The sequence below is a fragment of the Malaya genurostris genome, chromosome 3, assembly GCF_030247185.1.
Source record: "Malaya genurostris strain Urasoe2022 chromosome 3, Malgen_1.1, whole genome shotgun sequence".
In the NCBI taxonomy this organism is placed as follows: domain Eukaryota; kingdom Metazoa; phylum Arthropoda; class Insecta; order Diptera; family Culicidae; genus Malaya; species Malaya genurostris.
Genome location: NC_080572.1, coordinates 115076182 through 115089913, shown reverse-complemented (window position 1 = coordinate 115089913; position 13732 = coordinate 115076182). Strand labels below are relative to the sequence as shown.

At 40.6% G+C, this 13732-nt stretch overlaps 1 protein-coding gene across 1 annotated transcript; it reads right to left on the bottom strand.

Annotated features, from left to right (window-relative positions):
- Positions 1-243: 243 nt before the first annotated feature.
- Positions 244-2235, bottom strand: LOC131438792 (uncharacterized). Its single transcript, XM_058609070.1, has 2 exons — positions 2100-2235; positions 244-2036 (listed from the first exon to the last, which is right to left on the bottom strand). The coding sequence occupies exons 1-2, from the start codon at positions 2104-2106 to the stop codon at positions 313-315; spliced, it is 1731 nt and encodes a 576-aa protein (XP_058465053.1). The 5' UTR covers positions 2107-2235; the 3' UTR covers positions 244-312.
- Between the last annotated feature and the right edge of the window lie 11497 nt (positions 2236-13732).

Genomic DNA, 13732 nt, shown 5'->3' with positions numbered 1-13732 from the left:
GTCTGAATCTTTGGAACCTATTTTTTGCTCGCCAAATCGATGGAGTTGAGGAAACATTTTTTTTTTTTGCTCACTGAACAAACGAGGGAGGGTGGCGGCAAATCAAGTTTTGCCCCACTAAACAATGTGGCTGCTAAATTAATGTGGTGACCATTACATGTTGAAAATAGAAACGGGCCAAAACAGGCCAGAGGTGCGCTTCAATCCATTTTCCTCGTATGGAGAATACAAACAATTGATCAATTAAACTCATGTACTTTATGCCATTTTTATTACCTGATTATAATAAAACTTTCGTATAAAAGCATATTGCTATGTTAACGAGCATCGTGCGTTTTCCGGATAATCGCAACGGTTTCCCTGAGCATTGAATTCCAATCCGCCAGGACAATCCATTGTGTAGGCTGTTCCACCGAAGCACTTCACAAACTGTTGACAATTTCCACGAACAGGAAAATGTACGGGTCGCTTTGGGTTATCAAAGCGAGGACATCTGGCATCGGGGATTCCGGGTACTACAACAACATCTTCAACGTCCGAATCTCGCTCAAAATGCTGCCTGTTTGGTCTGTTGACCCCTGAAGGAACATTGACTTGTTGTGGTGGCTGCTGTTGATTCGGTTGATTTGGTTTGAGTCTGTAAGCCGGTGGGATTTTTTCGGGTTTATTATGCTGTGGTAATTCTACAACAGGAGACCGATCATGTGGTATCTGTCCTGCGCTGGATTGTTGTTCATGATAAAAGTGCATTTGTTCTGGGGTTCCAAGTACCGGGAATCTACTGTCTTGTGTATCGAAATGAAGATGCTCCAATTGATTAAAGGATGGTAGCGATGGTTTTGGATATAAATGAGGTTGTTCGATCTGAGGTTTTCTATGAAGCTCAGTAGGGATCTGTGCATTAGACTGCCATTGATCATGTTGTAATGGATTTGAAACATGATTATGATTATTGCGCTCACGTGTAATTGGTTTTATGGGTTCTATTTGGAGTTGTTCTTGTTGGATAGTAAGTTGATGATTAGGTTTGGGCTTCTGATGTGATGGAAGTCTCTGAGGTGGCACTTGCTCAATAGAAAGCTGCCGTACGGGTACTTGCGATTGGTCATGCTCCAATGACTGATGACTCTGATCTAGTGATCCATGGAACTGACCATTTCTGTCGTATATGTTTGTATGAATATCAGTTAGTGGATGTAGATATTGATTATTCTGTGGCTTTCTAGTGTTCATGTTCTGTGCTAAAATTCCAGTGGGAACCATTTGATCAACAGTTTGATATACTTCAGCTTGATTGCCATGTGCGTTGTTATCAAATGAGTCTGATCTATCGACAAATGATTGAGGTTTTTTATGTATCGACTGTTGGCTCTGGGATGGTTTGTGGTCTGAGCTGCTCTGGAATTGCTGTGGATCGCTCAGTTGTGGTTTATTATTCCATAGTCCATTTTCGTGAGGTTTTATATAAGGATACGAGAAACCGACGAATTGTTGCATAGATTGACTTTGTAAGTCGTAGTTAATTCGGTCGTTGTTCTGATTTTCAGGCATTCGACGATCAATTGCATGGTTAGACGAGGCTTGATATTCAGATGCAGTATTACGGTCTCGACTAACTTGCTGAGAATGAGTTTGCATAGGTGCTTGCTGTATTTTCCATTGTTGCCACGCATAATCATTGTACCGAGAATCAAATTGAGGCTGATTATTGTCACTCATATCTTTAGAAGGATCATCTTGAGAGCTATGATAGCTGGCTGGCCGCACGGTAGAACATTTCGCATCCTCAGGATAATCACAGCGGCTTTTTTCTACTCCAAAATGAAGTCCTTCTGGACAAATAAGTTCATACGCTAATCCACTATAACATGATAAAAATTTGGAACAATCATTCATGTGAGGCAAGAGATACGGTGTCATTGGGTCATCGACTCGAGGGCATCGAATATCTCGAATTGTAATCACATTGTAATGGTTTTCCTCTGCTGCTACAAGTAAACTTCCATACGTTAACACTGAAAGTGCTAAAAATAGATCTAAGAGGTATCAGTGAAAGTTATTATTAAATTCTTCTTGTTTGTTCAAGGTCGCATACATACCAAACATATTGCTCGTCAATATACTACTGAAAACAGGTTCTGCATAGTATGCTTTTATATGTGCAAATGCATACGTCCTCCCGGATTTTGCGTGATAGTAAGTACTACAGCGAGCATCTCCGCAAGTATTTTTAACATCCGGGACACTCTGATTAAATCGTTACAGTGATAAGATCTCTCTAAAAAGCATTCGGGTGTTTGCAAGATTTTTCGATGCTCAATATTGCACTGTAAATGGCACTTGAACAATTCTTATGGTGGTTTTAATTTTTTCTGCTACACGAAGCGAAAACACTTTTACAGTGACGGTACCCCCATTCATCTTAGCTGATATCATCGAATTTCGTAGAGTCGAAGAACTAGTCGGATTTACTGATCTCTTCAAATCTTCATCATATCGAGCAGTACAGTATTTTATTTTAACTTGTCATCCAAAGTGTTTTATCGAGGATGACTAGACATTTTTCGTAACTTCAGGCTGGTTTTTAGATTTCAGATTCTATTATGAAGTAACAGTTACATTTTATGAGAAACAAAACAAACAAATAATAAAATCTATGGTTTTTGGAATTATTATATACAATTTTTCTCGCGGTTTTTTTGCACGGTTTCCGCAATTTTTTTAACACGGTACATAACCCTCACGTAAAAACAAACCTTAGTGTATAACGGAGCCGGCTTATCTTATTTTCGTGTAATTATTTCACTGTATGTTTTATTACTGCTCCTCTTCGATACCCTTTTTCTTTGGGTAGCAGCAATCTCATTACCTTTCAGCGAGGATTGTGGATCTATTGATTCACTCTTCGCCCTATCGTCCATTGATTCTAGGTTGAATTGTAGCCGTTGTAACTGTTGCTGTTATTATTGAAGTTGATGTTGGAAGTATTTTTGCAGGTTTCCATTGCTTGTGCATTAGTAGATTATGTTAAACTGCTAATGCCACCTCGCGATTCATACTTCTTGTAAAAGAAAATTTTTGCATCCAACTACAATGTGTGTTACTGTTGATAGAGACAATTGCACTTGATTTTACAATGAAACTGTTTGGATCAGTGATTTTAATCCAAAGATAAAGATGTCTTCCTAATATCCTTAGATTAAACAATGTCATCATTGAACGATTACGTTGCCGAAAACAATTCATGCTTTAAAAGGGTCATCTAGTGTGTCAGAACAGAAAAATCGATTTTTGGCTTTCTCATGTAGAAACATTATGAAATCACTGTGAAAATCGACTTGTGAACCGAGGTCCGGAGGGCCTAGTGTCATGAACCATTGAACCATAAATCAAATAAACATAGATTTCCCATTGTACGGAGACACTAACAGCGCTGCAAGTGAGAAACGGGTGTACTTTTTTCCATTAGCTACTGTCATAAATCAAATAAACATAGATTTTCCAGTGTAATAGTAATTTAGGTGAGCAACCCGTGACACCAAAAGCGCCGTCTGGTGGAGAATGGGTGCGTAAACAATCCTAAAATGCATGCATAAAGTTACCTGCGCATTTAACCCAGCCCCAGTAGCTAATGGAAAAAAGTACACTCGTTTCTCACTAGAGGTGCTGTTAGTGTCACCGTACAGTGGGATACCTATGTTTATTTGATTTATGCTACTGTGGTTGTGTTAAATGCGCAGGCAATTTCATGCAACTACATTACTATAACCATAAATCAAATAAACATAGATTTCCGACTGTACGGTGACACTAACAGCACCTCTAGTGAGAAACGGGTGTACTTTTTTCCATTAGCTACTGTGGTTTTGTTAAATGCGCAGGCAACTTTATGCATGCATTTTAGGAGCATTTACGCACCCATTCTCCACCAGACGGTGCTTTTGCTGTCACGGGTTGCTCAACTACATTAGTATTACACTGGGAAATCTATGTTTATTTGATTTATGCTATACCACTGAAGAATCTAAGTTTATTTTAATCATGATTGGACTCAGTTCGTCGAGTTCGCAAAATGCATTTATTTTTTCAAATATGTCTCGAAACTTGACGCCCTGCAGTACCAAATAATTTATGTTGAAACTGATTTTAGAGTCTATTTGATTGTTTCGCTGCATATAATGAACGTTTTGCTTAAATTGAAAGTAAATCTAGTTTTAACAAGTGATAAAAAGTTGAATAGAAATATAGATGTCAATATTTAGGAATGCTTCAAGAATTTCAAGTGGAAAAATATGTGACAATTCATTTTCGGGACACAATAATTATTTTATTTTCCACGTAATCTAAAGCAATTTATAATTACTGGATTCAGTATGAAATGAACTTTTAAAGGCACAAAATCATAACGTTATTACAATGCACAGAAATCAAATATACTCACAAAATCTGGAAATCTAATAAAAGACGGGAGGGTAATGTCATTATCCATAATTGGATGACGTGACTAAGTATAACTGACATGTCGTATTTTTGGATTTTCAAGGCCCCTTTTGAGAAGTGTACAAACATATTCGGTAAATTGTTGTATCTGAAACATATAGCAATGTATAAGTCATAAGTTGACAAGAAGAGGATACAACAAATCAAAATTTCTTAAAATCTTCTCACATTTGGCTGTATGAATTTGGAAACTATAAATTCATAAGAATATTATTGCTTTTCTCATATAACTCATGTTTTCATTAATATTACTAAGGCATTCTTCTAAGAAACTTTTCCTTGCATATTGAATAGGAACTTATAAAGTTGTAGTGTATTTTTATGAATAGCCAAATTTTTACTACTTGTATTGTCCATGAGAACTGTCATGCATCTGGATATTAAAGAGTTTTCAGTGAATTACATACATGGGTAAAATTAGAATACTAAAAATGAGCAAAACGTGTCATGATTTGGGGAAAATAATATACTTTCTTGTTATGATAATACACCATGATTAAAACTTCTCGGATCATGATCTATTTGGACTGATTTCACTGAAATTTAAACGTAACGCACTTGACGTTGTTGGGTATAACTTTAGGCGTGTTTCTGCTACGATGGTAATTTTTGCAACATAAATTCAGACGTTTTAGATATGGGCAATTCGCTCCTGAGCTGTTCCAGTGAATTGAATCATTGAAGTGAGCTGACAGCTCACAGCTCTTTTCAAAAGAACCGCAGCTCACCAGCTCACTCATTTGCTACCCAGTTCACCGCATCATGACGAAGGAAACACGCTACGAGCTGATCGGATCTTCGGCTCTCGAAGAGATTTAATTTTGTCGACATCAATTAAAGATAAATTAATTCGCATTGCATTCATTGCATCATTGCAAATCAATGATTCAATTTCGATCATACATATGAAAGAAAACCGTTGCATAAGAGAAACGGCGCACAAAATGAAGCTGATACATCGAATCGATTCACTTTGGTGTGCTGATCGGTTCGGAGCTGTTCACCAAAATGAGCTGTTTTGCACACCTCTAGGCGTTATATGTGATTTTTGCAACGATGTTAATATTTGCAACATAAGTTCAGTAAAAAGCACGATGAACTTATTTTAGTCAGAATCATTGAAATTGAATTGTGTTTTTGAAAAACGACGACGCCTAAAATAACGTGTTTACTTGCGTTCTCTGCTTCAGTTTAGATTTTGTGTTTCAGAATTTAAACTGCATGAAAAAACACGTGTGAATCAAACCTCTTAAGAAGAAACTTTCTATCGAATTGTTGCAAAAAATAGTTTTATTTATAATATTTAGGTAAATAAATACAGCTTGTGTTGTTATACCTATGAAACAAATTGATCAAAGTGGTTGAACAAAATATTTTTTTCAGATTTTCGTTAGATGGTGTTCCAAATTCACATTCGAATTTATTTTTAATGATGTTTGTCAAATGAAAAGCGTAGCCGTGCTTTGTCTCTTATGATGTCAATTTTCGGTTCATTATCTTTATTTTTATATATATTTCTGATATTACATCTTTTAAGATTTTATCTGATCAACAATTCTTCTCCATGTAACTCGATCCATGGCTGCTTGCCTCCAACCACGTCGGCGCCCGATACTATCCAGGTTTCGCTCCACTTGGTCCAGCCACCGTGAACGCTGCGCTCCTCTTTGTCTTGTACCTGCCGGATTAGAGGTGAACACCAACTTGGTGGGGCTGTTGTCCGGCATTCTCACGACATGCCCCGCCCACCGTACCCTTCCAGCCTGGGCTGCTTTCCGGATACTTGGCTCACCGTAGAGTTGCGCTAGTTCGTGGTTCTCCTCCACACTCCATTCTCCTGCACACCACCGAAGATCGTTCTCAGCACCCTCCTTTCGAAGACTTCGAGTGCTTGCAGTTCCCCCTCGAGCATTGTCCACGTTTCGTGCCCGTAGAGAACCACCGGTCTTATCAGTGATTTGTACATGGTACACTTCGTGCGGGGGTGAAGTTTCCTGGATCTCAATGTTTTGTGGAGTCCATAGTAGGCACGACTTCCGGATATAATGCGCCTCCTGATTTCCCGGCTGGTGTCGTTGTCCGCAGTCACTATTGAGCCAAGATAGATGAACTCGTCAACCACCTCCAACTCGTCGCCGTCGATCGTAATACTGCTGCCCAGACGTTGCCTATCGCATTCAGTTCCGCCAGCCAGCATGTACTTTGTCTTAGACACATTTATCCTCAGTCCTACTCGTGCCGCTTCGCGCTTTAGTCGGGTATACAGATCTGCTACCGTCTCCTTGTTTCTACCGATTATATCCACGTCATCAGCGAAGCACACGAATTGTCCGGACCTCGTGAAAATCGTGCCCCGCATGTTGAACCGCGCTCTTCGCATAACTCCTTCAAGTGCGATGTTGAACAGCAGGCAGGACAACCCATCACCTTGTCTTAATCCCCTACGTGATTCGAACGGTTCAGAGAAACCGCCCGCAATCTTGACACAACACTGTACACCATCCATCGTAGCCTTAATCAGTCTTGTCAGCTTCCCAGGGAAGCCGTTCTCGTCCATAATTTTCCCTAGCTCTACACGGTCAACCGTGTCGTATGCGGCTTTGAAGTCGATGAACAGATGATGCGTCGGGACCCGGTATTCACGGCATTTTTGGAGGATTTGCCGTATAGTGAAGATTTGGTCGTTTGTTGATCTGCCGTTGATGAACCCGGCCTGATAACTCCCGACAAATCCATTTACCAGTGGTGATAGGCGCCGGAACAGGATCTGGGATAACACTTTGTAGGCGGCATTTGACACTGTGATTGCCCTGTAGTTTGCACAGTCCAATTTGTCACCTTTCTTGTATATCGGGGTGACGACCCCTTCCTTCCACTCCTCCGGTAGCTGTTCTCTGTTCCAGATCTCTTCGATTATTCGGTGCATGCATTCCGTCAGTTTCTCCGGTCCCCTTTTGAAGAGTTCTGCTCCTAGACCATCCTTACCAGCTGCTTTGTTGTTCTTGAGCTGTTGGATAGCCTCCTTGACCTCGTTCATAAAGGGCACTGGTACATCTCCGTCGGCTGCAACACTGACATAATCTTCCTCCTCCAACGCCTGATTGTCCGCCTGTGCACTATTCAGATGTTCATCGTAGTGCTGCCTCCACTTTTCGATCACCTCACGTTCGTCCGTCAGGATGCCACCTTCCTTGTCTCTACACATTTCGGCTCGCGGCATGAAGCCGTTGCGAGAGTCATTCAGCTTCCTGTAGAACGCCCGTGTATCCTGAGAACGATACAGCATCTCCATCTCCTCTCTCTCCGACTCTTCCAGGCGGCGCTTTTTGTCCCGGAAAAGGCGAGTTTGCTGCTTTCGTCTCTGTCGATACGATTCCACGTTCTGACGGGTGGCTTGACGCAACATCGCTGCGCGTGCTGCATTCTTCTCGTCCAATATCTCCTGGCATTCGCCGTCGAACCATTCGTTCCGTCGACTCCTTGGCATGTATCCCAGGACGCTCTCCGCAGCATTGCTGATGGCTGCTTTAGTTCTGGTCCAGCAGTCCTCCAGGGGAGCATCATTGAACTCCTCCTCCGCTAGCAACGCTGCTTCGAGATGCCGCGCGTAGGCAGTCGCGACCTCGGTGTCCCTCAGTCGGTCCAGATTATACCGCGGCGGGCGTTGGTACCGTACGTTATTCACAACGGACAGTTTTGGACGCAGCTTAACCATCACAAGGTAGTGGTCCGAGTCGATGTTAGCGCCCCGATAGGTTCGTACGTCGATAATGTCCGAGAAATGCCGTCCATCAATCAGGACGTGATCGATTTGTGTCTCCGTTTGCATGGGTGATCTCCAGGTGTATCGGTGCAGGAGGCGGTGCTGGAAAAAGGTGCTTTTTATGGCCATGTTCTTGGAGGTGGCAAAGTCGATGAGTCTTAGGCCGTTCTCGTTCGTTTGCTGGTGGGCGCTGAACCTTCCAACTACCGGTCTGAACTCCACCTCCTGGCCAACCTGAGCATTTAAATCGCCGATGACGATCTTGATGTCATGTCTTGGGCAGCGATCGTATTCACGTTCCAGCTGCGCGTAGAATTCGTCTTTGTCGTCATCGCTACTTCCGAGGTGGGGACTATGCACGTTAATTATGCTGATATTAAAGAACCGGCCCTTGATCCTCAACCTGCACATTCTGTCGCTGACCGGCCACCATCCGATCACACGCTTTTGCATCTCCCCCACCACCATAAAAGCTGTTCCCAGCTCGTGTGTGTTGCCGCAGCTCTGGTATATGGTGTGGTTCCCGCGAAAGACCCGCACCGTAGACCCCTTCCAACACACCTCCTGCAGCGCTACGATGTCGAACTTGCGGTCTTTCACTATATCGGATAGTATACGCGTGCTTCCGATGAAGTTGAGAGACTTACAGTTCCACGTGCCGAGTTTCCAATCTCTTGTCCGTTTTCGTCGCGAAGGTCTGAGCCGATTAGATCCATCCGAATTTTCTTGTTGAACTTCCTGAGCAAGCCCTTTTTATGGGCGGCTAGCTAGGCCTGCGCCAACCTTGCAGTAGCGCTGAAGGACCGCGAGAAGAGAGAGATTTGGGCCAGGTGCATATTGAAAGGCGGCGCCAACTCGCCTTGTCAGGGCCAACTGCTTTAGGTCTTGTGGTTTTTAGGCCTAGAACGTGTAGGGCCCACTACCTCGTCCTACCCACACCTGCAGTCAGCCCCCGCTACATGGTTCGGGTCGCGAGTCACAACGAGTTGCTATCGCGACTAAGCATTATCCACCACCTATGACCCGCCCGGTTGCTTGCAGCTCAGCTTCCCTCATAGTGCTCCTCCTCCACCACAGGGCCCGAGTATTTCTTTATTTTTATATTATGTTCAATTCTCTATCAGCCGGTAGGTAAAACAACACGATTATTAAATGAACATGCTTCAGGATAAAGTAAAGAGTTTTGAGTAGGTCTTGCTTTTCAATGCCTACTTTTTGCTTTACCAATAATCTATTAAGCAATCTATCTATGGGAGAAGAGTTATTGCTCATGGTGTCATGATAAGTTAAAATGATTGGTTTCATAATTTTCTAATCATGACAGCAGTAACGGATTTCTTTCCGTGTACTACATGGAATGATCCCGGGTTGGCGGTTCAATGCATAGGACGCTGGTCTTCCAAGCCAGTTGTCGTATGTTCGAGTCCCGAGCTGGAAGGATTCTTAGTGTCAGTAGGATCCATAGTACTAGCCATGCAATGATTCTGTACACTAAGAATCGGCTACGAAGTCTGTTGAAACAGAAAGACCAAATTCCACAAAAGGAATGTAATGTCAAAACTTTGCTTTATGGAATGAGAAGTCCCGGGCTTAACAAAGTTATTTTTTCCGTGAAAACTTTTTTATTCTTCAGCATAATCTCCATCCAGAGCGATACACTTGACCCATCGGTCCTTCAGCATTTTGATGCCCTTTAAGAAAAATTGTCAAGGCCTTCAAAATAGGCTTCCATTTCTGCAATGACCTCAGTATTCGATGAAAATTTCTTTCCTTGGAAAAAAACTATTCAGATTTATAACAATTCATGAAAAATTTCGCTATAGGCAGCAAGAGGCTATAAGAGCATTTTGGTTATAAATTAAATGACTAAATTGACCATCCTAAACAACATGCACAAATGTGTCTCCCTTGTATTAGTCAATTGAAAATACTCATTGTTTATAACCATTCATAGTTAGTGTCCGTTTTACTAGCGAACAAAACGTGTCGTAAGCCCGCAGCACTCAATCACTGAAAATGTTCCGAATTTCACCTTAATGCTCGTTCACACCAAACGTATAAGAAAATTTCAACTTCATCCAACCTAACTTTACCCAAATTTAAAGGTTCATCTAAACTTTACAAATCTGGTAATGAAATGAGGGAAATTATTTCAAAAAAATCTCCAAATGACTTATTCAAAGAATTTGGATTTATGCCATTTTTTTTGTTTTACGAAATAATTATGCAATACACAAAAGTTTGATAAACAATTCCATAACTCAGCTACTTTAGATGATGAAATAATAGTCTATTTCGATGTAACTGCCTTGTTCACTGTGAAAGACTCCACCGGTCTGTTGGAAAATGGGTTATTTAAACAACCAAATTTAACAGCTCAACCTATCTTGTATTTGCATGGACGCAAAATTATGTTAAATTTAGAGGCGAATTTAATAAATAATTACATTGAGCACCGATGGGTAATTCTCTCTCGCCTTTCATATGAGAATTGTTTATGGCAAACCTTGAAGAATATTTAGAAAAACAAGGATTATTATCTAATCGCTGTGGGAGATATGTCGTCTTCATCATGCAACGTGGTGCATGTTTTTTATTGGAAACTATTAGCAACATTCTCAGGGACGTTAAATTCACTTGTAAAGAAAAAAATAATAACAGCTTCCTTTCATTTATTTTCATCATGAGGGCGACAAAAAACCTATTTGTAAAATATATTGAAAGTTACTAACATAATTGTACGTTACGCTTCTAATCATCATTCTATTATTCAAAGAATGCAGCAATAAAAGAGATGAAATTTATCAGTAAGATTTTGTATTCAGCAGTAAGAACTATAAATCAAAAACTGTATTAGGATTTACAAAAGATATACAACAGTTCGCTTTCACATCGCATACGAGTCAGTCGATACAACAAAACGTTCGGGACGGAAGAAAAAAAGTACAGTATTGTGTAGTGAACAATAGAACGACCTTGAAATGAGTGAACCAAACGAACAAAAGTTACCGCCGGCACGGAAGAATACAATTGTTGTTGACTTCAGGCAGTGCAAAAATCGACCTTCGATACGAGAACTTGAAGGTTTGCTTAAGGAGCAAATGCATCTTGACATTAAACGTGTACATTTACTTCAATGCAATAAGACGAATAATGTTGTTTACATCCAGTTCTATAAAGAGTTGGATGCAATTCAATTCGCAAAAGACAATAACAATGTGCACTATGTGGAGCACGAGAACATTAAGTACAACATTCTAGTATATATGGAAGATAGTGCTGTAGAAGTGCGTGTGCATGATCTTCCCTCAAGTGTCACCGATTATTATATTCGCAATGTTATGTCCCAATACAAAGAGAGATTCTCTCTATCGAAAAAGAAAAGAGAAAGAACTTTTTCCCCGGTATTCTAAATGGCGTACGTTTTTTACGCATGCGCTTGAAGAGACCTATACATTCTTATGTGACTTTCGGTCAGGATACAAGAATTCCGTGCAAATCAGTTGTTACCTATGACAATCAGATGGCCACATGTCAAAATAAGCTGTTCACTACGGTAAGCCATGTGATAAACTGGACAAGGAGACAACTACACCAAAGGACAACGGTGCTTCCTTTACTCCAACCCCAAGCAACCCCAGTACACCTGTGACAGTCACCAGCAACAGGGAAGTATCCCCTTCAACGAAACCATCCAACGTAACCCCTATAGAACAAAGTAAACCAGCTGCAGTTAACAACTTACCTTCCAACCAACCAGCAACTGCAACCAATGTACAACAAAGCGCATCTACAGCAACTCTCAACGAGTCCAAGACTACGATTACCAAGGAAAACGAAAAGAAAACGGAAATCACACACAACATCGACGATGAAGCAATGGATGATTAGATAAACCGCGGACGAAGTGACCCCCGATCCTTGTTGAATGGAAATGGAAACTCATCTTCCCAACGTAAAGCTTTTACGCAAAAAAAATATTACAAAAAAAAACCTGTTTTAATCCACCTAGTCGTGTAATGATGCCTTTCTCATATCAATCATTCTATCATATATAATGCAGTGGTATTCTTCAAAATAATTTTCTTCGATTCTTAAAAGAATAACCGACATCGGTTTGTTTGATCGTCTACTGATAAAAACTATCAATTGGAAAAAAATTGAGGTCGATTTAGAACTTTTTTTAAGTTTTTTCCCCATTTTCAGTGATGGTATACAATTTTTAACCCACTTCACCCTATATTTCCGGATCCGGAAGTCGGATCACACACACATACATACACACAGACATTTTGCGTACTCGACGAACTGAGTCGAATGGTATATGACACTCGGCCCTCCAGGCCTCAGTTCAAAAGTCGGTTTTCACAGTGATTGCATAACCTTTCTATTTGAGAAAGGCAAAAAGATATACATTACGATAAAAAATATATTGGATTAATCAAAATAACACAAGAAAACCGTTTCAAAGAGCACATTGCAGCAATATCAAAAGCTTCTAAAGAGCTTGAAAAGGGATTATCCTACTATTTCAAGTAAAAAGTAACTAAACGTACCTTTATTGAGGACCATGAACTTACGACGAATGATTTTTTTTCTAACCCATGAAAGCTAGACTGAAAGATTAGAAATATGAAAAATAATTCAAGCTCTTTATTAAACCATGACCAAGGAAATGAATTTTCCGAATTCATAGCGTACAGGATAATTGTATCGCTAGTACTGCACTTCTACTGACACTAAGACCACTTCCAGGTCGGAGTTCGAACCTACGACAACTGGCTTGCAAGACCAGTGACTCATGCATTTAACCACACACCTGGGCTAATGTTTTTCAATGACTTCTGAATAAAAATAAAAATTTTTGAGCTGCGAAAAGCAAAGCCTTGGTATTACATTCCTGTAGTGGAATTTGACCTTCTGTTTCAACAGACTTCGCAGCCGATTCAGAGTGTACAGAACCATTGCATGGCTGAAGATAAAGATGTAAAGATAAAGAAGTTTCATGTAAGGAAGGTCAAGAATGTCGCGAATGGGACATTGGATAGTCTACCTTGGGTACGCAAGGAATTTATTAGTTGAGAATCATGTCCAAACGATATGATCAATATCGCGATAACCGTTGAACGCGGCAATTCGTTGAAAGCATTCGGTCTCTCATAAATTTCACCCTCAATAGCACCATGTTTAGCTAAAATATCGGCTCTTTCATTACTTGGAATGGAGCAATAAGCCGGGACCCAGACTATAGTGATTTGATAATTATTATTCAATATGTCTTATTCTGCCCAAGAAAAACGGTTTTTTCTTGCCTGTAATGTTTGAACGAATGGCTTCAATTGCCCTCAGACTATCTGTGAATTTTCGGAAATTGTTCGAAGATCAAGTGGCTGTCACTTCCGGTTCCGGAGTTGAAATTCTCAATTTTCTCGGATCCGGCTGAACCAATTACTTCAGGAAGAGATCAAT